Here is a 26,746-nt window from a genome sequence, read left to right on the forward strand (position 1 = left end):
CCTAAGACCAGAGACACAGCTAGGTCTAAGACCTAGCTGCTAAGCTGAAGTCCTTTCTGATTCCTCAAAGATGCCTCTTGTCATGTACCCCTGCTGTGACTCTTGAATATCTTCCTGGGGCTGCAAGAAGCTCTTTGAAAAAAAGGGGGGAGGGGACAGAAAACCCAGCCTACTCCCTGCAAATGAGACAGAGACAAACCATAGTTTGAACCTCACTGCTGAGGTTTCCATGGTGGCTCCACTCTGCTGCTCTTCCTATTGGCTAAGATGTCCTGCTCCAGTTTTAGCAACAGAAGCTTGGATATGGGTCTCCTTCCTGATTGGTCAGCCTGTGCTGCAGTATCATGGCAACAGATGCAGAGGGACCAGTCTCTGCAGAATGATTTGAGTCATCATCTTCCTTGGGTGGGCTAAGATGCAGAGGGCTGCTCATAGGGAATGAAAAGGGAAACAAGCAGCCCCCCATCTAAGCTCACAGACAGATAGCAAGCCCTCCTCATTGGTTGCCCAGGAATTTGTTAAGCTGATGGGCTTCTTGTCACCTTGTCCATCCTGTATCTTGCAACACCTATTCAGTCTTTCTATTTCCCCAGGGTTAATGTCTCCTGTAATTTTTACAAAGTCATGCAAGCTGCAAATCAATAAGAACCCATATTGTATTTCAGGATTTAAAAACTTTCAGTAAAGGCTTAGATAATCCAGGGGTCCTTTCAGTTTCAGGAGCCATTCCTCTTTTACTCATCAAACAGTGAATGCTTTCCAAAATTCTTTTTCATCTGGATTACTGATCATCTCAACAACCCTAGGAGTTTAGTAAATTAGGAATAAATGACCCATTTTGTAGATGAGGACATCAGAGCTCAGAGAGCAGGTAATTTGTTCCATGACATATAGCATATTACTGCCAGATTTAGGTCTCCAACCCTTCTGAACCTTTCTTACCGTTCTACCTTCAAACTATTGACTTATCCATAGTATATGAGATAACTATTGACTTATCTGCTAGAAAAGCCAATTTGAAGTAGGCACTTTTGAACTGGGTATATAGCTCAGCAGTAGAGTACTTGCCTGACATAGGTGGGGCCCTGGTTTTGAATTCCAGCAACACAATAAAAACAAATAAACAAACAAAATAATTAGGCACTTGTATACCCCTAGTCCCTGATGGTCAAGTCCTAAATGTGGCCCTAATTCCCAGGAAAGATTTGTGATAACTGCACACCCTGCTCTCTTCCCATTCCCTATTCACCAACAAACAGAGAAAGAAATATTCATAAGCTTAACTACAATCAATTTAACTGTTTCTATGTGCTCAAAAATGTGCTGAGCATACCTGATCTCACTGAATTCTCTTAGATGTTAATATAGGCATTAGGTTTTCATTATCTATTATTTATAGATACAGAAACTGGTGTTCAGGAAGATTAAGCAGCATGCCCAAGGTCACCCAGTAGTGCAGCCAGAATTTCAATACAAGTCACCCAACTTCACTGTAGCCTGGCTTGAACCTCAGTCATGCTTTCTCTGCTCCCACAGAATGCAGAGAATGGGAAGTTCTAAGAGGCATCTCAGAGTGGATCTTTTCTGCTTGGATGTGCATTTTTCTTCAGTTGAGGCTGTGCCTGGATCAATTTCTTGGTGCTGGAAAAAGCAGACTGAGAACTAGCTTTGTCTTAGGGACTTGGAATAGTTGGTTCCCAGAGAGTGACTCAGCATGCCCAACAGTGTCTCCCATCTCCCAATTTCTCAGCTTTGTGATATTGCAAGAGGCTGTGACTGGTCACAGCTGAAGTGGGGGAAGAGAATCACCAGAAATTTCCTTGCTCTGAATTTGAGCCTCTCCTGAAAACATTTTAGCAGTTTCTTTTTCTTTTTCTTTTTTCCTGCTCAACTTGGGCTCCCTGAAGCTCTTTCCCTTGAAACAGACCCCAGCCACCTGGCCTGCCCTCATGTCCTCCTAAGGGCATTGGTTTTGGAGGACATGATCAGGTAAGAGCTCACACCCACCACTGTACTCCCTTAAGCACCACCAGCAAGGGACAGGAATACAACTTTTCAACCAAAAGCAATTCAAGCTGTCTTCCCTGCACCAGTCACCAAGACATTAAGGAGATGGAAGGGGACAAACCATATGGCCACTGCTCTCACGAAAACTGCATCCTAGTAGAGGAGCTGGCTAACAAGTCCCTAAGTGAATCAGTCACAATTTCAGATTGTTATAAAAGCCTTGAACGGGATGAAAGAGTTGGGGGAATGTAATCGGAATAGAAGGTACTAGATTAGCCAGGATGGTCAGGAGAGTCCTCTCTGAGGAGGTGATGTCAGAGCAGATTCCTGAGTGAGGAGGCAATTGCATGTAATAAGGAGGCTATGACCCTATAATAAAATTTTAAGAATGCCTATAATATAATAAAACAGAGCCTAAACTTACTGGCTTACAAGAACTGTTGCTCATGGCTCATACATCTGTGGTTGGCCTGGGTGGTTTCACTGTCCACTTCCTGGTCACACATGCAGCTGCATTCAGCTGGAGACATAGTAGAGCTGGAAGATGCAAGAAGGTCTCACTCATCTTATAGTTGGTGCTGACTGTTGTCTGTCACATGGCCCTTCATCCTTCAGTTGGCTAGACTTGCTGCCTTATGGGGGAATCTAAGAGCAGCATCTAAGAGGGTAAAGGCAGAAGCTCTCAAAACCTATTAAGGGTCAGGATCCCAGACTCAAAAAGGGTCATTTCTACCACATTCTATTGACTAATCAAGTCACAGGCCAGCCTGGTCTAAGGTATGGAGAAAGAAACATGTCCTCTTGATGGAGAGAGAGGTCACTAAGATATTTGTAGCCCTCTTTAATCTGTCATATCATCCACATGAAGATATTTAGGAAGTGTGTTCTAGGCAGAGGACTAGCAGGTAAAAAGGTCCTGAGACAAGCCTTGAACACTGAATTCCTCTAGTTTCTCAGTTTCCTACTCTGTAAAATTGGAACCAAGGATGCCTCCCTGTCTCCTCCAAAGGCAAAGAGGATACTTTCAGGATGGGTTTAGGATTTTTGTTATTGGCCACTGGGTGGGAAGAGAATCAAACATAAGAATTTGGTCTGGCATACTACAAGCTCACCAGCATTTTTTGAACATCATCTGGCAGGAACAAACAGTTCTCAGCACAGCAGGAGAGTCAGAGTTGCTGATCTTGCTGAGTATGGGATGAAAAGACTGCTCACTGCCCTGCATGGTAAATGAGACATGTCAGGTGCATCTCAGAAGAGAACTGGGACCCAGGTATGGTGGCACACACCTGTAATCCCAGTGACTCAGAAGGCTGAGGCAGGAGAATTGCAAGTTCAAGGCCAGCCTCAGCAAAGATGCTATCTCAAAATGAAAAATAAAAGGGTCTTGGAATATAGCTTACTGGTAGAGTGCCCTGGGTTTAATCCCCAATGTCACTGCAAAAAAAAAAAAAAAAAAATCCCACAGGGGAACATAACCTGGGAATCTCAAATAAAGGTAAAGACTTTTATCTGAAGCAGAGTCCATGTCGACAAGAAGGGAGAGATGAGCTTAGAGCTAAAATGGGCCTTATGGGCCAACTAGAAACTCCAACCTTTTCCCTGAGAACAATGTACACAAGATTGCTGGATTTACCAAATAAAAATACAGGTTATCCTGTTCAATTTGAATTTCAGATGCACAACAAATCTTTTTTTAGTATAAGTATGTGCATGCTATATCTGGGACATTCCTATACTAAAACATCATTCATTATCTATTGGAAATTGTTTTAACTGGGCCTCCTGTATTTTCTGTGGCAGTCCTTAATGTGCCATCATAGAAGGGTTTTTTTAATCGGGTTAAATGACATGATTAGGATTTTGAGAAGCTCCCAGGATTTGTGGAAAAATAGACTGGAAGGAGACCAGAAGTGGATGGGGGATAAACTACCTGCTATTGACCAGGCCAGAGGAGTTGCAAAGATCCCCATCAGAAAATGGGGTATTTTATCTCATCTGCCAATCCATCTGCCTTTCCCTTCAGGCAGATGGCCTTGGTAAACCCATCAGCTGCTGAAATCTGGGGGGACTGTTACCAGGTCAGGCCCCAGCTCTGCTGTGTGAGTCTTTGGCCTGTTCTGTTCTATCCAGGACCCTTAGAATCCTTATCATTTAAATGAAGGGATCAATCAGAGAGATGGTCTCTCTCAAGATTCTTCTGCTTCTGCCATCCTGGAGCTCTCTGCCCATCTTCACCCTGATATCTCTCCTGGTGCAGGCCTACTATGGTGAAAAGTTCAAATCTGGGACATCTGACTCCAAGTCCTTCTTAGCCATTTCCCTGGCCAATGAATGTGTAAAGAGTCCCACTCGGCTAGGCATGTAGCTCAGTGGTAGAGCACCTGGCATGTACCAGGCCCTGGGTTCCATCCCCAGTACTAAAAACAAACAAACAAACAAAACAAAAAAAAACACCCTACTACATCTTGCTCCAACCTCAGGTTCCAAGCCTTGTTTGGGAGAAAGGACTCAGTATTTGTGGAGGGCCTACTATGCGCTAAGCAAGTCCTCTACATTTTCTGTCTTAGTTAATCCTCACAGTAGCCCTGCAAGGAAGATATTAACTCGATTTCACAGATAAGAGGACTGAGGCTCAGTGACTGGGTTGTTCCCCCAGTCAAACAGCTGTGCAGGGCAAACCTGGAGTTGATTCCAGGTCAGGCTGGCTGGCGTCAGTACTCTGTCCTCCCACTGTCTCCAGGAAATATCCCCTGGAGCCCCTAATCCCTCATTTATTTAGGGCTTGGGCTCAGTCAGCAGCCTTCTTGTCCCACTGCAGGCACATGCTGCCCTGGTTCTTTCTGAGTTAAGCCAGCGGCTAAAATGGGCTGGCATAATGTTCATCCTGCTGTGGGCTTTATGGTTTATGAAGCCTTTTCCCATCTGTGTCCTCCCCACAACCTCATGTAGACTTGACATAGCCCCTTCCAATTCTTGCCTGCAGCTCTGCCGCAATGAAGACCACATTAAATATTAACAGGGCAGCTCCTTGGCACTGCTGTGATGTCAATTATTGCTTGGTGAGGGCTGTGGCTGCCTTCCCAAGGTGAAGCAGTGACCGGAATTCAGCTGGCTCCAGTGACGTCCCAGGAGGCTGGCTGTCGGCATTTGGAGAAGATGCTGTTAATGTAAGGTGTGGCAGGAATCCAAAAGCTTTTCTCTGATCTCCCTGGCTCTCCCCAGGCCTGGGGTGGCATCGTGATGCTGGCATGATGCATTCAGTTACTTGGCAAGAATTCACTGAGCACCTGCTGTATGCCAAGTACAGTGCTAGGCTCTGAGGATGCAGCTGTGAGGGTGACAAGGTCTTTGTGTCACAGAGCTGCCTTTCTGGTGAAGAAGAAAGAAACCCTGCACCTAACGTCAGCAGATGCCTACCCCAGCCTGAGACCAAGGAGACTTCTAGAGGAAGTCAGGAGAAGGAGCCTGAGTTAGGAAGGCAAAAAAGAAGGAATGTGTTTCAGGCAGAGGACATAGAATCAGAGCTCAGAGCCTGGTTCTATCACTTCTTAGGAATTTATCTGCAAATTGGGTTCTTACCTTATAGGGCTGCTGTGGGGAGTAAATGAAGCCATTACTAGGGTTAATGAATCTGCACACACAGTGGAGTGCACAGAGAGCGCTCAGGGGTAGCTTTATGAAAACAGCTTTATATGATTCCTTTGTCCTCCCAGGAAATCTTACCGCCATTTGGGGGGCAGAAAAACTGAGGCTCGCAGAGGTGAGCTGAGATGCTTAGGTCATATTGTGGATCAGATGGTAAACTGGATACCTGACTTCAGGCTCTGATTTGCACTTTTAGCCACACTCTAGCCACAGGAAACCCAAGCAGTGTTTCAGCTCGGTTAACAGTGAATCCCACCTATGATCCCAGTATGAGTTCAAAGGCAGCCTCAGCCTTTTTTGAGGGAAGATTATCTTTTTCCTGTATGAGAATAAGCCTATGTCTGGTCTTTGGGAGGTCTGGACACAGCCTTGGTTTTGCTGCTAACCTGTTCTGTGATCATGGGTGAATTACTTCCCCTTTCTGAGCCTCAGTACCCCACAGGGCCAGCTGAATGACAAGCTGTTATTGTCTGAGTTTCTGATTCTCCCAACAGTGCTATGGCAAGGGACCCACTTTTTATTCCATATTAAAGATAAGGAAACAGTCTGAGAGGAGCAAAAAGTGATATGAACATGGCTTCACAGTTGGCAAGTGGGGGGACAAGATATGGAGCCAGGCACAACTGCTGGCAGAAGTATCCATCAGTCAACCACACCATGCTGCCTCTTGGAGCAAGACATGCCGAATTGTCTTCAAGATCCTTTTGTGGCTCTCTTGATTCTGTTAGTTCCCTGTTGCCTCCAGGCCTTTGGGTTCACAGATCTTGTGGGAAGGACATTTCATTGAGCTGATCCTCCAACTGTCTCCATTTAAAGGAGTTACTAGCACTGTCACAGAGTCTTATAGGCAGCACTCCCTTTTTCCCTCAGTCACTGCCTCATTTCTTCTGGTTACAGCCCAGAGAGTATAGTAAGAAGAGAACTGCCACCATATCCCCATTTTATGCAAAAAGAAACTTAAGAGAGGCACGTGCTCAGGTTTCCCCAGCTACTGTGAAGAACTAGGCTTGGAGGCTGAGTCTGAGTGAGTAGTTGCAAACTGGCCAAATTCAATCTGGGAGCCCTTCCTACTTTCAGCTCCTTCCGAGTTTCTGCAGTCTTGCCTTCTTCTCTCTTTTCTCTCCCTTTTATCTTCCACCCAACTGTCAGTTAATCAGTTAGCTATCAGCAAAATTAAGGTGTTCCCTTTCCTTGGAAGAAGTATCTTGGCCGTTCATAAAGAGGGCTCTAGTGGGAGGTGGGGTTGTGTGTGGCTCAGCGGTAGAGCGCTTGCCTAGCACATGTGAGGCCCTAGGTTCAATCCTCAGCACCACACAAAAATAAATAAATAAAATAAAGATATTATAAAGAAAAACAAAAGAGGACTCTAGTGGTGGGACCTGTGTAATATGCAGAAGGTATAATTGGATTCAATGCTGCATTTAGGGAAAGGTGCCTGAGTTCAGGAATCTCAGCCAGTCATCCCAGGGTGAAAATATAGGTCCTGTCCTCAAGGTGCTTCCATTCTACTAGGGAATTGGTAACTTCCTAAGGAAGTGGAAAGCAGACAGTTTAAATGACAAAAAGCATGAACTGTATAGTCAGAAAGACCTGAATTCAAATCCCAGCTCTTCCTCTACTTCCTGAAGACCCTTGGGTAAGCAGATGCCCGCCTAAGCTTCAATTTCTCCATCTAATTAATGAGTTCAAGAGAAATAGTTGTCATAATGATTAAATTAGATCATATAGTACATAAAATGATATAGCATGTTGATTTTTGCCTACAAATTGGCCAGGAAATATCAATTCTACCGATGTCACACTATGCAGATGGCTGATGCCACAGTGGTGTAGGCAAGAATACTTCTTTTTGAAGAAATTGGGCAGGCTCTTGTGAAAAGATAAGATTTCAGCTGATATCAAAGGACACAAAAAAACAAAAAAGAGTTAGAGGGGATGGGAAAAGACACCTTAGTTGGTGGAAATTGGCAGGAAATCTGGGAACCTGGTGAGGCCAGGATGTCCAAGAAGTGAGTGATGAGTCTAAATGTCTGGGCTAGCGTCATGTTATAAAGGGCCAGGTGGAGGAGCTGATGTCTTTTACTGAGGAAGGATCCTACCCTCAACCACAGGGGCAGCTCAATGTTTTGTCTGCAGAGACCAACCCCTTGAAGTCAACCCTCTTATTGGCATTGCTCCTCCCACATCTCTGTTTCCTGAGTTGGGCCAGCCTTCTGCCGGTCTGGAAGAAGCCAGAAGGCTGCAACAATCTGTCTGCCTCCTACTAACATCCTGGGGAGGAAAAGATTTTTTTTTTTTAGCACAATTGCCTGGCAAAGAACTGGTAAAAACTCAGTGACCCTCTCCTTTACTTCTCAGGGTGTAGTTTAAGCAGCAGTTGGTGACAATTATGATCACAGCTCAACAATCAAAAGAATGTTCTGAGACTCTCAGCAGGCTGGGGCAACAGCAAAAGAATGGTAAAGACAAACAGGATGGGTCTAGAACCAGCTTTCTGTTCATTGTTCTCTGTGCTTCAGTTAAGCAAGACACTTAGCTTCCCTAGATCTCAGTTTCTTCACCTGTAAAATGGGAATAATACTACCTTGCCTTAAACACGTGGAAAAATACAGGCAAAATGCTTTCTGCTATAGATTAGGAGGAATTCATTTTCTTATTCACTTCATTGATATGGTCCCATAACTTGTCTGTATGTGTGTGTGTGTGTGAGTGTGTATATGTATGTTTACTTAAAACTGAACCCAAAGCCTTATACATGCAAGGCAAACACTCTATCATTGAACCACACATGTCTTTTGAAGCATCCCTGTTTTACCTCTTGAGTGGGCATGTTATTGTATGCTGATCTTCCAAAAATGAAACACAGTAGATCTTCAGAGTGGAAATAAGAAGGAACTTAGTGCACAGACCCATGCTTGTGCAGGGCAGCCCAAATCTGGTTCCAGAACTAAACAGCTCTCATATCAAGCAAAAAGTCAAAGACTAAGAACACCAAGAAGTGCCCACAGCATGCAACATCCAATGTGTTTGATATATTTGACAAGTCACAAATACAGGAGCTCAAAGAGGCCTTCAACTTGTTTGGCCAGAACAGAGATGGTTCATCAACAAGGAAGATTTGTATTATATACTTGCCACACTAGAGAAGAATGCTACTGATGTGTACATTGATGCCATGATGAATGGGGCTCCAGGACCCATAAGTTTTACCATGTTCCTTATCATGTTTGGTGAGAAGTTAGATGGCACAGATCCCAAAGATGTCATCAGTAATGATTTTGCGTGGTTTGATGAAGAATCCACAGGCACCATTCAGGAGAATTACCTGAGAGAGTTGCCGATCACCATGGGTGATCTTTTTTTTTTTTTTTTTTTTAAACAATGATCTCTGTGGGTTTTTTTCCATACAATATCTTTATTTTATTTATTTACATGTGGTACTGAGGATTGAACCCAGGGCCCCACACATTCAAGGCGAGCGCTCTACCACTGAGTCATAACCCCAACCCCATGGCAATATTTTTACTGATGAGAAAGTGAATGACCTGTTTAGAGAAGCCCTTATTAACAAAAAGGGAAATTTCAATTACATCAAGTTCACATGCATCCTTAAACATAGAGCAAAAGACAAAAATGACTGAAAGAACTATAGCTAAAATTTCCCAATTACATTATCTTTCTCTATTTTATTTCTCAGACACTTCCTCTACCCTCACAGAACCTGTTGCGGGCAACTTAGTTTCACAGCTTTGCTTTTTTTTAAAATAACTTTCTGCCACTTAGCAGTTGTACAATCAAGACTGGAAATGGGGATGAGGTTATAAATTGTATTGAAAAAGAAACTGCAAATAAAAGTCAACAAATGTGAAAGCCCAGGAAAATATGTTCGTATTTCTGAGTTTGCTGGATTTTTAATTTTTTATATAATAAAAATGCTATTTTGAAATTTAAAAACAACCTAGCCATTCACCAACACAGCCTCCCATCTCACAGTAAGAACCCCAAGGTTCAGAGGCAAAGTAGCAGCATTTTCAGGCCCTGTACTTTAGCTGTCCTAGACCAAGATTCCCCCTCCCACCATGCAGAAGCTGGAGGCAATTATCTAGGTAGATCTAAAAAATTCTTGCTAAGATACACAATTGCCTACCATTTGCAAAACTGAAGCAAAAGCCTTTTTTTCCTTCATTGTAGCGGCAATTTCATTGGTGACAGCTTTGCCTTCTCCCCAGAACTGAGTTCCTCTGAAGGAGGTGGAGGTTGTAATGGGGCTCTGAGCTCCACGGGCTCAAAGAACCAGCTCACAGATTGCAACTACCAGGACATTTTCTCACTTCTTAATGCCAAAAGCTGCCTTGGGTGGGGGTGGTCTTCCATGGCAGGCTTTGAAAGAGTGACAGGAGGACCTGGATGATCCTAAATTCCATGTGCTTAGGCCAATCTTAGACACAGGGAGAAGGATTTGGTATCTGCAAAAGAACACCAGGGTCAAAGCAAATGGCAGAAAATAGATGTGAGGGAGAGAGGTTCAATACCCTTCTTATAGCTCTCAATTTCTTCATCCATACACTGGAGGTAAGAACCTCCCTCCAAGTGGGGATTTGATGAGATAATTTCTGGGGATAAACTCAGGAAGAGAGTAAATGATTAATAAACAAGAGCTGCTCTTGATGCTATTGTTGATGGTGTTATCACTGGCTGGGGAATCAGTAAAGTCACCTTAGTAACAGGCAGCCCTACTTTGGGGAACAGAATTTAAAATCTTTTCTGGGTGACACTAATTTGTGTGCAGCAGCCCCTCCAGCTCAAGATGGTAACCATGCCAACAGTGCGAATGCCATCTCTCTGGAACAATACCAGGTCTTCTTTGTAACATGTCCCTTGGTGTCCAGATTTCTCAGGCAGCTCAGAGTATCTAAGAGGAAGGAAAAAAAAAAAAAACAGGACATACCTTTTCTAGGTCACCTCTTCATTGAACTCCAGTGGAGGATTTTGACAATGCTTTGGAAATTTAGTCCTACATGAGGAGCAGTCATTCCCACTGGGTGAGGGTGGAATGCAGCAAGGAATTATTATACAGGTGTGAGGGATGGTGCTTTTCCTATTCCAGCATTATGCAGATACTAATATACATGCATATGCTGATCCTTACAGCAACACTAAGAAACAGGTGTGGTTAGACCTGTTTTACAAGTGACTTGTCCAAAGGTACTTAGCTGGTAAACTGGCAGATCAGAATTCGAACCCAAGTCTAGAATCATGTTCTTTTCCCCCATCATAATACACACATCCTCATGAAGCCAGGTGGGTTTTTGCTTGGTTCCCTGAGACCCTATACCAGGTGAAGACACAGACCTGGTTCTTACATATTTTGATGTTAATCATCACCCCCCTCCCCCCCTTCATCTTACTCAGGGGCTCTCTTGGAGTTGTTCCAAGCTCATGTTGTGATGCATGCTTGTCATCCCAGTGACTCAGGAGGCTGAAGCAGGAGGATTGCAGTTTGATGTGACATCAAACTGAGGCTGAGCCTCAACAACTTAGTGAGGCCTTAAGCAACTTAGCAAGACCCTGTCTCAAAAAAATAAAAAGAGCTGAAGGGTGTAACTCAGTAGTAAAGATCCCCTGGGTTCAATCCTCAGTATGGGAGGGGGGAAAAGTTATATTTATTGATGGGACTACTTATAGCATCCTAGTCTGACTTCATAAGGCTTTGAAGAGTTGGCAGGTCTCTTCCTAGGGCAAGGAAGATGGGGGAATTTTACAATCAGAATGACTCTGAAAGGGGAACCATAACTTGAAACCTTCTCATATCATGGAGCAGCATGATGGTCATCAGGCTTGGAACTCTGAAGAACCAGAGTTTGAGTCCTGGCTCTGCCAATTCCCAGCTGTATGACTTTGTTGAAGCCATAGAACCAGTTTCCTCATCTAGAAAGTGGAAATGGAAATTGTAACTATCTTAACAGGGATGTCTTGAAAAGAAAAAAAAAATCTCCATCTCTGCAAAGTAACTCACGTGATCCTGGAAACATGGTAAAGGATCACTTCCCCTCAAGAGTAAGCAAGTATACCCAGGATGAAGCAAATAGGGCCTGGAACAGAACCCCGAGGAATATCATCACTTTGGGATAGGCTAGAAGATAAGTCTATACAGAAGACAAAAGAAGAGCAGCCAGAGCAGCAAAAAGGAGCCAAGAGGAGTTCAGGGTCATAAAGACTAACAGAAGGGCTAGACAAGGAGGGATAGACAGTTGCCTTATCACAGACAAGAGGGCAGAGAGATAAGCACTGTGAAGTATCTTTGGATTTGACAAAAAGGAGGCCTCTGGTGGCCATGGGGAGCTGTCTAAGTGGAAAAGTGGGGCAGAGCCTGATTATACCAGGCTGTTAGGAATGAATGGGAGATGAAGAAGTTTGATGAGAAGAAAAGCTCTGTGAGAGAATCAAAGTATCATTTATGCCATTTCTTAGCCATTTCATGCTGCTATATCAGAATGCCTTAGGAAATTTATATAGAAAAGAAACTTACTTGCCCCATAATTCTGAAAGCTAGGAAGCCCAAGGGCCCGGCATCAGCAGGCATCTACTTGACCTCTTGTCATTCCATAGCAGAAAATGAAAGAGAAAAAAAACCAAAACAACAACAACAAAAAACAGGCTCAAGACAGTGTCCTCCAGTCCTTTTATAACTGTCTTTAATCCCCTTAGGACCCACCTCACAATACTGTTGCACTGGGGATTAAGCTTCCAGCACATGCTTTTCAGAGGATATGTTCAAATTGCAGCACATGCCCAGCACGGTGGGGCATGCCTGTAGTCCAAGTTACTCAGGAGGATTGCAAGTTTGAGGTCAACCTGGGCAATTTAGGAAAACCTTATCTCAAAGTAAAAAATTTTAAGGGTTGGGGACATAGCCCAGTTATAGAACACTTGCCTAGCTGGCCTGAGGCCCATCATTCAATCTCCAGCATTGCTAACGAAAATACCAAATAATAAATCATATCATATGTCAAGATTAATTATTCAGAATGTTCCAGCTCTACCTTATTTTCACTATTTGGACATCAATTTCTGTCCAAAAATGGTCTGAAAAGCTTGAAGGGCTGTAAGCCTTCTAAGAGCTAAAAGAAACCCAGGAATTTTCCCCTTGCTGTGCTGGTCCTCTTCCCAGCTCTCACATGAACCCCATCTTTATGGAGGGGGTGGGTGATTAATTACTACCTTTCACATTTTCATAAGATATTCACTAGGGGGAAAATCAGCCTGGTTTGTTAACCTCGATTCCACCAGCAAAGGTGACTCTTCAAAGCATAGTGAAGGCTGGGGTGAGGGCCTCACTCAAATCCAGCTTCATAGGTAGAAAGTTCCCCATTTTAGCATCACAGAAGGGAGAAGAAAGACTGGGAAGCAAGAGACCTGGTATGGAGGTCCTAGCTCTGATCACCATCTGCACAAATAGGGTCAGCCATCCTTCTCTTCAGAGCTCAGTTCTCCCTTATGTAGGATAAGTAGTTTGACAAAAGTAAATCTAAGGGTCCTGCAGGCTCTGACATCCAGGATGTGGATTTCTAGACTATGATACTTTCAACAGTTCAAGTCCAGCTTCCCAGATGGCAAAACTGAGGTCTGGAAAAACACAGTCTTCAGTTTTTCCCTTCTCCTTTCTAATGCATCTTACTCTTCAGAGAAAAATTCCTGGCCTGAAATATGGTTTTAGTGGTTCCCAATTACCTAAGGATAAAGCTTTGACTCTTCAGCCGGCATTTTAAACATTCCATAATCTCATTTTATCCAACCTCCTTTCCCACAGTTAGGCCTGTGTTCTCATCTTCATCAACATTTTTTTTTCTATCCTAACTGTCCATGCTGAACCCACACCCTAGTATCATTTTCTGACTCATGTATCCTTCTCTTTTATATTTAGATCTCAGCTTCTCAGGAGCTGAAGCTGTTATCTTACTTAATCAGTGATGAGCATGCAGTAGTTGCTCAATAAAATTCCCAGCAAGCCCAAGGCCCTGTCTCTTGTGCTGTCTTTGGCATACTGTATTTCAGATGTGTTGTCTTTATCACTGGGATTTTCCTAGTTTGTCGGGAGGTTAGAGGGCTCCCCTAGCACGTGCTGGGTTCAATCCTCAGCATCATATAAACATAAACAAATAAAATAAAGGTATTATGTCCAACTACAACAAGACAGAGAGAGAGAGAGAGAGAGAGAGAGAGAGAGACTTTTCTTTGCCACAAGAGGAAGCCCAGAGTTTTAATTCAGCCTTATAACCTTGAGCATTTTCCTTTGCTTTGTATCATCGCTGTTGTGCTTACTCGGGGTGGGTTGTAAGGCTTAAACAGCTTTGGGCCTGCTCCTGGTAGGTGTGTTGTGAATGTTTTTCATCTCAACCAGGTCACCCAATCCCTCTTCCTCACAGAAGGAACAGTGGCCCAAGGGCACTTCTCACTTCGGCAACCAGGGGGGTGCGTGTGTGTGTGTGTGTGTGTGTGTGTGTGTGTGTGTGTGTGTGTGTTTACTCAAAGGTCCTGTCGGATGCTGTCACTGCCAGGGGAGACCCAATCACAGGGTGTGGCCCTGAGAACAGCCTCGCTGGGCTCTGGCGGGGAGGACTCAACCCGCCCTTTGGGGCAAGCTGCCTCTCAGCTTCTCCACGTCGTTTATTTGGTTTGGGGGCCCTTGTCAAGCCAGGTCTCCAATGTGGAGTGAAGGGCACTTCTCAGGGTGGGGCTGTGACAATGCACTGCCTGTGCCGCCGCCATCACCGCGGTCCCTCCTATTGCTCTGCAGTCTCCACCCGGGTTCGGCTCTCTCCCACCTCCACCTCTGCGGCGGTAAAATGCAGTATTCTCAGGGCGCGTGCGCAGGTCTGAAGCGGGGCGGTGGCGGCAGCTATTTATAGTAGGTGACGTCACCTTGAAATAGACCGTTAGGGCTGGCCCGCCCTTCCCCCCTCCCACTCCCGCCGCCCGGCCCGGCCTCTCCCACTGCGCAGGCGTCGATCCGTCCACCCATCCCCCCACCAGGCGGCCGCTTCTCCTCTCTTGCCCGCGTCCGGGCCGCCAGCCACTGCGCGCGGAGCGAGCCAGAGAGAGGGAGCGAGCGGCGGCGCTGCCTACAGCCTGCAGCCTCTGGCAAGCCGGGGAACCAGTGCGCGTGCGCGGCGGCGGCCTCCGCGGCGACCGGGGAGCGGACGGGCGGGCAATCGAGCGGTGCGGGGCGCGAGGCGAGGCCGGGCCTAGAGCGACATGGGGGACCGGGAGCAGCTGCTGCAGCGGGCGCGGCTGGCCGAACAGGCGGAGCGCTACGACGACATGGCCTCCGCCATGAAGGCGGTGAGCGCGCCGCGATCCCGGGCGGTTGGCCGGGGCATCCTAGCACGGGGAAGGGATGGGGCGGCGGGCAGCATCTCCCTTTTGGACTGGCCCGGGGAGACCCAGCTGGGCGCGGCCACCCACAGCTGGCGCTTCCCGCGCCCGCCTTGCTCCCCGCCATTTCCTGAGGCCTTGGCCGGGGTGGGGTCTCGGGGGGGCGGGGGCAGCCGTTCTGGGTCGCCCTTGCAGCCCCGCCAGAATGAGCGGCCTGGGGGGCGTTGCATCTAACAGTGCTCTGGGTTGCGGGGGAAGGGTTATCCGAGGAAACACGCGGGAGCCATATTCTGCTTCTAGACTGTTCTATAGGACTTGGGGGCTCACTAGCCTTCCACTCCATAGCCTTCCACCATTCACCAACTTGTAATAAAAGAATCACCTAGTGAGTGGCGCGCTGTCTCTCCTGATTTTCTCTGCCAGGACTTGAAACCTGTGTAATTCCGATCAGTTTGTTTAGATTGTTCGAATTGCTTTCCCCTACCTTTTCATGTTTGGGGTCTGGCTTTGTGTTTGAAGACCCCGCTCCTGCAGTCTAGGCGTGGGGGAGGGCTGTGGGACGGAGGGCTGTGTAGCCTCATTATAGCCCCAAGTTCACTGTTGCACCGTCTGCCTGGAGGTTAAACTGAAACGTGACTACTTCTGGGTGAAATGAAAGCTTATGTCTTTGCATTCCCAAGACCCTTGTAGATTCTGCAGCTTGATTTCCTGTGAAGGAGTCGTGACCAGCCACGCCCTAGCACATACAGTGGATTAGACACCACCTGCGTTTCTGAGACTTTGGGTTCTGGTTACCATCTCACTGGTCTTGTCTCTCTTCATATTATCTTAGAAGTGAACATTACTTCTGTGTCAAGGTCACTCAGTGGTAGAATTAAAACCGGTGGCCACCAACTTGCTATATGGTCCAATATTTAGCCTCCCAGGTCTCCACCTTAAACCGCAAAATTCAAAAATTCTGGGAGGCATCTGCATTTTGGCCAGCTTTTGGGCAATTTTTAGGTGGCTTTTAAGTTTGATAGTGACTGCACTGGATTATAGCTCATTGTCTTTTGGCTAGCTTTTTGAAGTGATTTCTAAAAGAAAAAACTACAACCCAGAGACATCCCCAAATGTTAGACTCATTTGAAAATCTCATTTTAAGGCTTTTGATAATAATATCAGATGAAATATAGTTGAGACCAATATTTAGGATTATCCAGGTAATAGTTGGGTTATCTTACCTAGGGTGTCCTTGTTATACATCTAACCAAGGTGTGTTTGGAAACCAGCAACACACCAAGGCCAATTTGTTAACAAATTGGGATCCTCATCTCAACACTGTGGTGTGCCTTTGTGGATAGATGGGAATTTTTTTCTCTGAAGTAGGGGTTAGTGTAAGTTAGGGGCTTGAACTTTAAATTCTTAAGGACCTCGTTGAAGAAAAAATCAAAATATGAATTTGTAAATCTTAAATGACTGAGTGTATGAATGCATTTCCTTGGAAGGGGTCCTAAAACAGTTCTCTTTAGGAAAAATCTACCTCTTTCCACGTCAGCAAGTCACACTGTGTGTGCCTCTTTTCCCCAATAACTGAGAACTTATAATTGGAATGTGTAAACTGAAGCTTCTCAACATATTGGTGAGGTCCATGCATAGCCTGGGAATGGGACTTGAAGGCTGCAGGGTTAGGAGGAGCCCTTTGGGGAATGATGTTTTAGAAAGAAGGATAGAATTTGAAGTTGAATTAAGGTTAAGAAAAAATGGCTAGAAAATACTTTGTGGAGCTATCAGAAACTTGAGGCAACTTGAGATGAGAAATAAGGAAAAAATGGAGGGATATTACCAGAACAAAATTTAATTTGAGGGGTGGGGGGGGCTGCCTTTCTGGTCTTCATCATCAGACTTGAAAAATACTTCTCCATAACTTGCTATTTTTGTCCACAAATGTTCTCTGAGGCATTAAGGTAGCATTTTGCAAACTAATGAACCCTTCAATGTATTGGGAATTAATAATTCATATCTGAAATGATTGATAAGTTAGAAAAGCCATGCAGTTTTTAAAACTCAGTCCAAGCTGTCATCAGATTTGTAATAAACCATTCCTTCAAGGTAACTCCTTTAAAATAAGATTTTTTTTTTGTCAATATGCCTGTTTCTTATGTTAAATATTGTTTTGCCATCTAAATTGATCAGGGAGAATGGTTTCTTACATTTTGCCTGTTAAATTGGCATTTGTAGATTAAATTCTTAATGTTATTAGAGCACTAAGTCCTTATGTTGTTAATACAAACCTTAACTAAAGCTTTTGGGAAGAGTGAATGCTAGATCCTTCTGGATTTGTGTGGGCTTTTTTTAGGGCAGTGGAAGAAGCAGGTAAGTAAACTAGGGAGGATGGATCTAGGCACTACTCTGACCTTGAAACTTCTATCTCTTGGTTTCAGGACATCTGAAGCATCAAACTAGGAATATTGGTGTTATTAACAAATTACTTTCTACCCTGAATCTTCTAACTTGTTCCTGCTGCCTTTGTAATTTAAATGGTCACTTAATATTGCCTACCTGTAATGATTGATGTTCTCTATTCTACCAGCATCACCTGGAGGACAGTGTTGGTAAGCTTTGAGAAAAATCATGCAGGGCTGGGGTTTTGTCTCAGTGGTAGAATGCTTGCCTAGCATGTGAAGCACTGGGTTTGATTCTCAGCACCACATAAAAAAATTATAATAAGTGCTGGGTTGTGGCTCAGCGGTAGAGCGCTTACCTAGCTCTTGCTAGGCCCTGGGTTTGATCCTCAGCACCACATAAAAATAAATAAAGGTATTGTGTCCAACTACAACTAAAATAAATAAATAAATATTTTTAAAAATAAGAAATAAAGTAAATTTACAAAAAAACTATGAAAATAATGCATTAAAAAAAAAGAAAACTCAGGGCTGGGAGTTGTGGCTCATTGGTAAGAGCACTTGCCTAGCATGTGCGACGCCCTGGGTTCGATTTTCAGCACCACATATAAATAAATGAATAAAATAAAGGTCCATCAACATCTAAAAAATATTTTTTTAAAAAAGAAAAATCACGCATATTGGAAGCTATGATGCTGCCTCAAATCATTGAGATCTAAAATTCCCTGCCTTACCCCATAATTTGAAGAGGCAAGAAAGGTTAAAGAGAAGTTAATAAAGGAGTATCTCCAAGCTTGCCTTATCTCATACCTAGTAACATATATGTAGTGTAATAGTGGGAAGAAACATTGTGAAAGATTTTAGAAACCAAATCCTTCCTAGATCAGGCATTGACTGATTTTACACAATTTATAACTTATGTAAAATATCTGAAATACTGTGTGTTATGAGAACTGAAATATAAATGGGATTAAAATGTTAACATTTAAGAATAAGTGATTTAAGAAAAGGGAAAGTAACCAGATAGATTTCCAGGGAATATGCATTGGTGGCCACAATCTAGTCATACCTCTTAATGCTCTAATTCATCTATTTTTCTTTTGAAATGTAATTAGTAAGCATGAAGTTATAAAAATGATGTGGCATGTTTTAATACTGACGTGATCATAGTGTTGATTGAGGACAGGAAGAAATGTGTTCAAAGGATTTGAAGAATATCTACAGAAATCTTTAGTGCAGGAAACATCCGCAGCTAGGGAAACAAGAGTCTGACAGGGAGAAGCACTTGGCCCAACCAGTGGCAAAAGGCTCTTATTCCAACAGCTGTGAGATTGTGGGAAGTAGGGAAATAAGCAGGTGGTATGTAAAAGGAGAGCACCACTGAGTGGCCCTGGGTAAGACATAATCCATGTTGCAGATATTAAGGGTAATTTTGAGGTGTACCAAAATTGTGGTATGAAAGCTTAAAGCCATTATTGTTAAAATATATAAAAACCAGGGGAGCTCTGTTTCCTATCATCTGGTCACTTGAAATGTAATTATCTCTTGTCATGTATAGAGCTGAAAAAGGAAGAAAGCCTTGGATGATTTTTGTAATAGTTAGAATTAAAAGGCACTTTAAGTGGCAAACACACTGGGCTTTGTTTTCCTGAAGTGGAAATGATGACCATCTGGGTTTGGGTTCCTGAATTATCCTCAGAAGAACTTCCAAATAGCCAAGACCTCCACTACTCATTTCCTTGAAGAAACAAAAAATGTGTTTTCCTTATCTTTGGGATTTTATATTAGTGATAGCCTCTGTAATGTTACATAGTTTTGGGTGGAAGTATCCCCAATGTTTTCTGTATTACATTTAGCAAGTTTATGGAATTTATCATTTTGTTTATTAGGTAGCTGTTATTTCATGTGCAAATTCTGATTTAATTTTTTGAACAATTATGGATAAATATTGACTCCATTGTGCAAATAACACTCGGTTTGATTTTCTCACAAACTTAAGTTGTCAAACCATGATTTGAACTTGGAATTCATAGCTCTGATGGTAACCACTGTATGATACTACCACAGGAGGCTAAGGGATAATGTTTCCTGTATATATTCAGGTATATTAAACATTTTTCATCATCCACAAACACATTCCAGTTACTTTATACAAGTGGGCTTTTGAAACAATTTTATTTATTCGATATAGGTAATTTTAACCCAGTTTAACTATAGACAATCTGTCATATAAGGGTCTTAGCTATACCAGAGAAGCATAAGAGGGAAAACTCAGATCTAGATTTGGCTTATTCTTCTGAAGGTCAGGAGTATTTTTTTAGTTTAATAAGTCAAATGTTAGTTGGATTTGAGTTCCTGCTATGAAATGAGTATAGGACTGTATTAGCTTGTACTTCAAGAAATTGTTTCATATACTTGGCACTAGTTGTTTCTCCATCTTTTTTTTTTTTTTTTTTTTTTTTTTAGTATTTTGTAAGCCTATAAGGTCCCTAAATAACATTTTCTTGATTGCAGGTAAAATTCTCCCTAGTGTCCAGGTAGAGGCAACTGGTCTTCCACTCCAGCATTTTGGTGCTTCTTCTACTCCTTGCTACAGTGGCATTTCCTTGGTGTTGACACTTCCTGCAGTCAGAACCTGGCACAACTTCTGAAGCTGCCTATGCTGGTGCCTCCAGGGATGGCAGCATTCAGTAATGCATTTCAAAAGGGGTTGCCTTTAACCTCTATAGATCCCTGTGAAAATGTTTGATAATGTCAAAAGCAAGGCAGAGACCATCTCATTGATAATGAGGGTAAATATTTTATAACATTAGCTTAGAGTGGAAGTTGATTATCTGAGCTTGAAATTTAGCCTATCTTGTAGCCTAGCAGAACTTGCAGCCTTACTCTAGTGAGAATACTGGGCTCAGCCTGGCCTTGGCTGATGATGTTTTTGTACAGTGGCCTGTAGGGAGTAGTCTGCTACTTTGGATCCAAGTGGGAGCCTTACTTCCTGGGAATTAACTTGGGAAAGGACCCCCCCCACCCCCCAAAAAAAGCCATCTTTCTGGCTTGCTTTTTTTTTTTTTTTTTTTAATAGTGTTCTGTCAAAGAAGCTTAAAGATTTCATTATATGATTTTGTTAACATAATTGCTCAGGAGAATTGTTTTCTTCTGTTATAAACTCAACATCAAAATGGAGCTGGTCAATAACGTGGGCAAGATAACTATAAATGATGGGACAATGTGTGTGTGTAGGCAGGTGTAGCTGTGAAGGATGGGAGAGGTGTTCAGAACAAGTAAAATTACCCCTAACTGGAAGTATGGCCTGGATGGCCTGGCAGTCTGGGTGGCATTTTTGTTTGGTAAGTATTACTTTTGATGTTGAATGTTTCCCAGATTAATAGCTTAAAATTTTCCTAAATAGTCACTGTTCTATTTTTGGCATGGATCTATTTTTACTCAAAAACACATAGTTTATTGCCTTATGAGTTGCTGGAGGAGGCCCCTGGGGATGTTTGAGTAAGCGAATGGTGTCATGGGAAGATAAATGAATTAGCAGCAGGCTGGGTTATTTGTGACTTTCAGTAATGCTGTGTAGTCGCAGCACAGAGAAGCTGGGTAAAAGTTCCCCAGGGTTGAGAGTTGGTATAGCCAAAGGCTGTGGTAAAGACATTAGAAAAATGGCTGGTAGTCCTTAAATAAAAAGGGGGATCTTTATAAAATGGGAAGGCTTAGTCAATTTAAAGTTTTCAGTAAGGATGTAAATAGGACAAAATAAATTGGGGAGTTGTACAAGAAAACAGAGATTCCGAGCAGAAGTGGGACAACCTCTTAGGTGTCTGGGAACCACATGAAGACTTAGTGGCCAAGGAGGCTGCTCTGAGGGCAGCTGATTAAGTGGTAGAAATGAGTATTACACTGGTATTGGAGGGGAAAGAAGATTGAAAGCCATGTTCTTAAATCTCTTCTACCTAAAATTCTTTGTTTTGTCTTTGCTTTGTATTCCTAATTAGAAAATATTTGGAAGCCTGTGATTGCAGAGATGCAAAATCTCATCTCCATAGGTTCTGCAGATGATCATTCAGCTGATTTAGTATGTAAAGTATCTGCTTCTCCTTGAGCTTTTTTTGGGGGGAGAAAGCAGGGATGATGCCAGGACCCTCAACATGCTAGGTAAATGCTCTACCACTGAACTATATCTCCAGCCCCTAGGACCAAACTTTTGTTCTGGCTGCTATATTTTGGTATTTGAAGTGTTGGCAACTAGTGCTAACTAACATCAGTGGAGGTTATTTGAAGTATGTATTGTCAGTCAAGCTTAGTTGCAAATCTGTTTTGGGTCTCATTTCCAATCTGGGGAAATTCAGGGTTTTTTTTAGTAACTGATCAAGTGATAAATTTTCTTTTTACTAGCTGAGTTTTGACCTAGCAGTATTAAAAAATAATATATTTAAACATACCCAGTTAATTCCTAGTTAAATCTGGCTGGGGTTCTAAGAACAGTGCTTACTTAGTTATGTTAGTCACACTCAGCTGATGCAGATAGTGATTCATTGAGACTGGCTGGCTACCAGATGATTGTTACATAAACACTGATGCTCCTAGTAAATTATTTTCTTGTGAAGGTATCATAAATATTACCCAATACTTATTTTTTTAGCAATTTATCCACAATGGAAAAGGGATGTTTTTTGCATGAATTCCTAAAACTTATAGATTATATCTAAACTTCACTTATATTAATATGGTCAACCTTTTGCCTTACCACACCTTTTATTGGTGCTTATTAGGAAAAATGGTGAAGCTGAAATGGACCTTGGAGATCATTTGTTCTAATCCTCCTTATTTTACTTTTGATGCCTAGAAAGATTGTGTTTGAGGTCACATGCAACTAGCTAGACTAGCCCAGATGTCTTAGGTTTCAGTAATTAATAATTACATTGTATAATATATGTATTTCAGATATGCACTCTATCTTGATATACTCTGGGAAGTTACCTTGGTGAATCTTTAGAGCAGTCTAGGAGAAACAACTTCATTAGTCACAGGATGAAATATATTACGACTCTTGGATATTATTTGCATTTTAATGTCTAGTGGCCTTACCTGGATTGTTACTACAGAATCTAAGGAGCTCTTCAAATTCTGTTCTTTATATTTTATTTTATTGACTCTTGCCTATAGGGCTCAAGCATTCTGTGTTTGTCAAAATGAGATGGAATTTTGATTTAGAAGGGTTGCTTCCTTAAAAGACTTAGAAATGTTTACAGAGTCTCTTTGTCTTTCTACTAACAAATGCAAAAGTGAATGTTTAAAGGCTTACTAGAGGAGAAAACTGGGGTGGGGAGTATCACTGGTCTTCAACTGAATTTGAAGGGAGCATGGATTTTGGATTAGTAAAAAGGAAAAGATTGTCCTGGACTATCGCAGGTTTCAGAGGTATGAAGGCTACTAATGAACTTGAGGGGAGGAATGAGGAACCCCACTTGACTGAAGTTGGGGCAGCCCCATGGGAAATGACTGAACTGAAGACACACTGAAGAATGAAGTGTGGATTTGGTTTGATTAGAGTAGGCAAAGGAGGGTGCACATATTCCTGGGTTGAGGATTTGTACTGAAATGTAGATGTCCTAGAGATAGGGAAATGGGGAAATTAGAATGGGGAGCTGGTGTGTTTTTATTTTGTCTGGGGTTTGGGGCAGAGAGACTCACCTGCTTGATTGAACTTGTAAGAACTAGGTACAACTTCTCTGATTTTTAAATGTAATAATTACATTTGTTGCTTATGTTCTTGGATCACTTTTTCCCCAAATAAACTATCATTATTTCTGATTCTCTGCTGCTCATTCTTGAATGTCCATTAGAATTTGCTTTGTATAACTCTTCATTCTCTCCTTCTTTGGTGGCGGTTCCCTCATTAAAGCTCAATTTAAGTAATACCTTTCTTTATTTTATGGTTTCCCAAGTGTTTTGCTTTCTTCCCTTTTTTCCTTTTAAAATAAAAGACATTGGGGTTGGGGTTATAGTTCAGTGGTAGAGCACTTGCCTGGCAAGTGTGAAGCACAGGGTCCGATTCTCAGCACCATGTATATATATAAATAAAGATCCATTGACAACTAAAAAAAAATTAAAAAATAAAAGACCTTTACCAATACGTCATGTTAAGGAGATATTTTGTGAAGGGGTTACAGGCTCTTTTGAGGGCCTAGATTACTTTAGCAAGTTAGCTACTTTGCTGGCCCCAGACCTGGGTTTTTTTTATTTTAAAGACCTGTGTTAGTTTCCTGGGGCTGCTGAACAAAGTACCACCAACTGAGTATCTTAAAACTATAATGTATTTTCTTATAGTTCTGGAGGCTAAAAGTCTGAAATTGGGGATTTGATGGGGCTGCCTTCCTTCTGAAGTTCCTAGGGAAGAACTCTTCCTTGCCTCTATAGAGGCAACATCATTCCAATCTCTGCCTCTGTTGTTACATTGTTCTCTGTGTATGTCTGTCTCTTTAAAATCTCACTCTCCTTGCGAGAACACCAGTTACTGGATCTTGGATATATCCTACTCCTATGTGACTTCATCTTAACTAATTATATTTGCATAGACCTTATTTTCAAATAAGGTCACATTTTCCATACCAGAAGGTAGGACCTTAACATCTTACTGGGGACACGATTCAACCCACAACAGTCTTACTAACTATATAGCTGATTCACCTGGAGTTGGCATCATAGAGAACTAAGGGAAATTAACAACTGGTGAACTTTAACTTTTCCATTTAAAATAATTAGTGCTTCTAGGGCCAGTTAGGCCTGGGCTCCTATCAGGTCAGAGTAAATAGGGCAGCTATGTAGCTTTGTTTCCTTTGAGCAGAGATGGGGACATTTACAAAATAAATGCATCATTTATTTTGGCTTGAGGGAGGGCTGGGAGAATCTGTAGGAAAATAATCAAACAGGATAAAGTCTCAGTGTTTTCTTCCTCATGATTATCCCTTTCCATAATCATCCTTGTCACCATTCCTTCCAAGATGAAAGCAACATCTTACATTCAAGACTTGATGACTTCTCTATTCCTATTTTGAGTTTCCAAGTATGTAACTTTTGTACTATAGTCTTCCATTGGATAGGATGTATATTGATTTTGCCCATGAATGTTTTTTCTCCAGAGTTGGCTTGTCCATAAGTCCTTTCTTGAGAAGGATTGTTAATTATGTTGGAGAAAGAATTTTCCAAGATTTTTGGGTTTAGCTCTCAAATGTTTGTCTCTTTGGGGTTTTACAGGTGACAGAGCTGAATGAACCTCTCTCCAACGAAGATCGAAATCTCCTCTCAGTGGCCTATAAGAATGTGGTTGGTGCCCGGCGATCTTCTTGGAGGGTCATTAGCAGCATTGAGCAGAAAACCATGTCTGATGGAAATGAAAAGAAATTGGAGAAAGTTAAAGCTTACCGGGAGAAGATTGAGAAGGAGCTGGAGACAGTGTGCAATGATGTCTTGGCTCTGCTTGACAAGTTCCTCATCAAGAACTGCAATGATTTCCAGTATGAGAGCAAGGTGTTTTACCTGAAAATGAAAGGTGATTACTACCGCTATTTGGCAGAAGTGGCTTCTGGGGAGAAGAAAAACAGTGTGGTAGAAGCTTCCGAGGCAGCCTACAAGGAGGCCTTTGAAATCAGCAAAGAGCACATGCAGCCAACACATCCCATTCGGCTGGGCCTGGCCCTCAACTTCTCTGTGTTCTACTACGAGATCCAGAATGCACCTGAGCAGGCCTGCCTCTTAGCTAAACAAGCCTTCGATGATGCCATAGCTGAGCTGGACACATTAAATGAGGATTCCTATAAGGACTCCACACTCATCATGCAGTTGCTTCGAGACAACCTCACCCTCTGGACAAGCGACCAGCAGGATGAAGAAGCAGGAGAAGGCAACTGAAGATCCTTCAGATCCCTGGCCCTTCCTTCACCCACCATTCCCATCATCACCAATTCTTCCTTGCCACAGTCACTAAATATCTAGTGCTAAACCTATCTGTATTGGCAGCACAGCTACTCAGATCTGCTCTCCTGTCTCTTGGGAAGCAGTTTCAGATAAATCATCATGGGCATTGCTGGACTGATGGTTGCTTTGAGCTTACAGGAGCTCCCTTTTTGAATTGTGCAAAGAAGTATGTTCTGAATGAGGCATTTAACTATGCCTATTAATCTATGGCAAATCTAGGCAAAAGTAATTGGGGAGTTTAGAGAGGAGAATTAGCCAACACAGGCTATGGTTGATATTTAAAACAAGCTGATAGTGTTTTGTTAAGCAGTACATCTTGTGCATGCAAAAATGAATTCAGCCCTTTCACCTCTTTCTTCAGCTAATGGAAAACTGTTAGGGAAAGCTGATACAGAGAGACAACTTGCTCCTTTCCATCAGCTTTATAATAAACTTTGATGTGAGGTTTCAGTAGCACCTTGTTTTGCCTCTTTAAATTATGATGTACACAAACCTTTTAAACGCAATGCATCTAAAGTTTTGATATGTGTAACTTTCCTTTTTTTTTTTTTTTTGGTTGCAATTGTTTAAGAATCATGGATTTATTTTTTGTAACTCTTTGGCAGTTGTCCTTGTGTATCTTGACAGCACCATGTGTGTCAGCCCATGTCAATCAAGACAGGTGATTATGAAATGCCAGACTTATAAATGTTTTGAAATTCAAAGGGTAAATAAATGCTGCTTTGGGGATATTATCTCTGTGTGTGGTCTTGATTTTTTTCCTTCTCCCAAGGAGCTCTTTAACCAGTCATCATTTTGGATTCATTTTGAGGCTCTCAGAGCATTGAAGTATCAGCAGTACAGTATCCAGGCTTTCCTGCCATCTAATTGATTCCATTACATATTTTGTAGCACACATTTAAGGGTTGTGAGTTTTTTAAATAGTCTTCTGTGAACCCAGCTATTAGCCTCTGTGATCTACTGTAACCAATAATTGATGTTTGTAAATGAACCTAAGAGTCCCTGTACAGCCATGACCTTGGCAAGCCATGCTACTTCTGAGTCAGGTTTGGATTATGTTTCAACTCCAACTACTCCGTAATGCAGACACTTTCTTTGGTCTGAAAATTGGGTATAGAGAAGTAGGAATATGCATAATTAAAGTGTAGCCCCATCAGTGACAAATGGAGTTCTTGAGAGAATTGCATGTGGCCTAAACCTGGAAGGCTTTTCTACTGCATGATAAAGAGGTCAGGGTAAACTAATGTCTAAAGAAATAAAATAGTTTTTCTAGGTCACAGCAAAATTAGGGACAACCTAGAATAGCATTCAGATACCCTAAATCCTTGCATGCTTTTTACTGTGCTATGCCCTTT

At 42.5% G+C, this 26,746-nt stretch overlaps 1 protein-coding gene and 1 pseudogene across 2 annotated transcripts; both read left to right on the plus strand.

The window, feature by feature from the left end:
- The first annotated feature begins 1,981 nt into the window (after positions 1–1,981).
- LOC144368473 (myosin regulatory light chain 12B-like) lies at positions 1,982–10,527 on the plus strand (annotated as a pseudogene).
- Positions 10,528–14,652: 4,125 nt separating this feature from the next.
- Ywhah (tyrosine 3-monooxygenase/tryptophan 5-monooxygenase activation protein eta) lies at positions 14,653–26,125 on the plus strand. Of its 2 annotated transcripts, none has more exons than XM_005339875.4 (2): positions 14,653–14,997; positions 24,672–26,125. In XM_005339875.4, the coding sequence occupies exons 1-2, from the start codon at positions 14,911–14,913 to the stop codon at positions 25,323–25,325; spliced, it is 741 nt and encodes a 246-aa protein (XP_005339932.1). In that variant the 5' UTR covers positions 14,653–14,910; the 3' UTR covers positions 25,326–26,125. The 2 variants fall into 2 exon arrangements, with proteins under 2 accessions (XP_005339932.1, XP_040147994.1); XM_040292060.2 differs by lacking the exon at positions 14,653–14,997 and adding an exon at positions 24,358–24,480.
- The last annotated feature ends 621 nt before the right edge of the window (positions 26,126–26,746 follow it).

This window comes from Ictidomys tridecemlineatus, chromosome 2 (genome assembly GCF_052094955.1).
Source record: "Ictidomys tridecemlineatus isolate mIctTri1 chromosome 2, mIctTri1.hap1, whole genome shotgun sequence".
Lineage (NCBI taxonomy): Eukaryota > Metazoa > Chordata > Mammalia > Rodentia > Sciuridae > Ictidomys > Ictidomys tridecemlineatus.

Excerpts from the sequence above, each read along its gene's own strand:
- Ywhah (XM_040292060.2), top strand. The coding sequence starts at position 24,373 with ATGATTATCCCTTTCCATAATCATCCTTGTCACCATTCCTTCCAAGAT. Across the intron at positions 24,481-24,671 it reads TTCCTATTTTGAGTTTCCAA|GTGACAGAGCTGAATGAACC; the intron begins GTATGTAACTTT and ends GGGGTTTTACAG.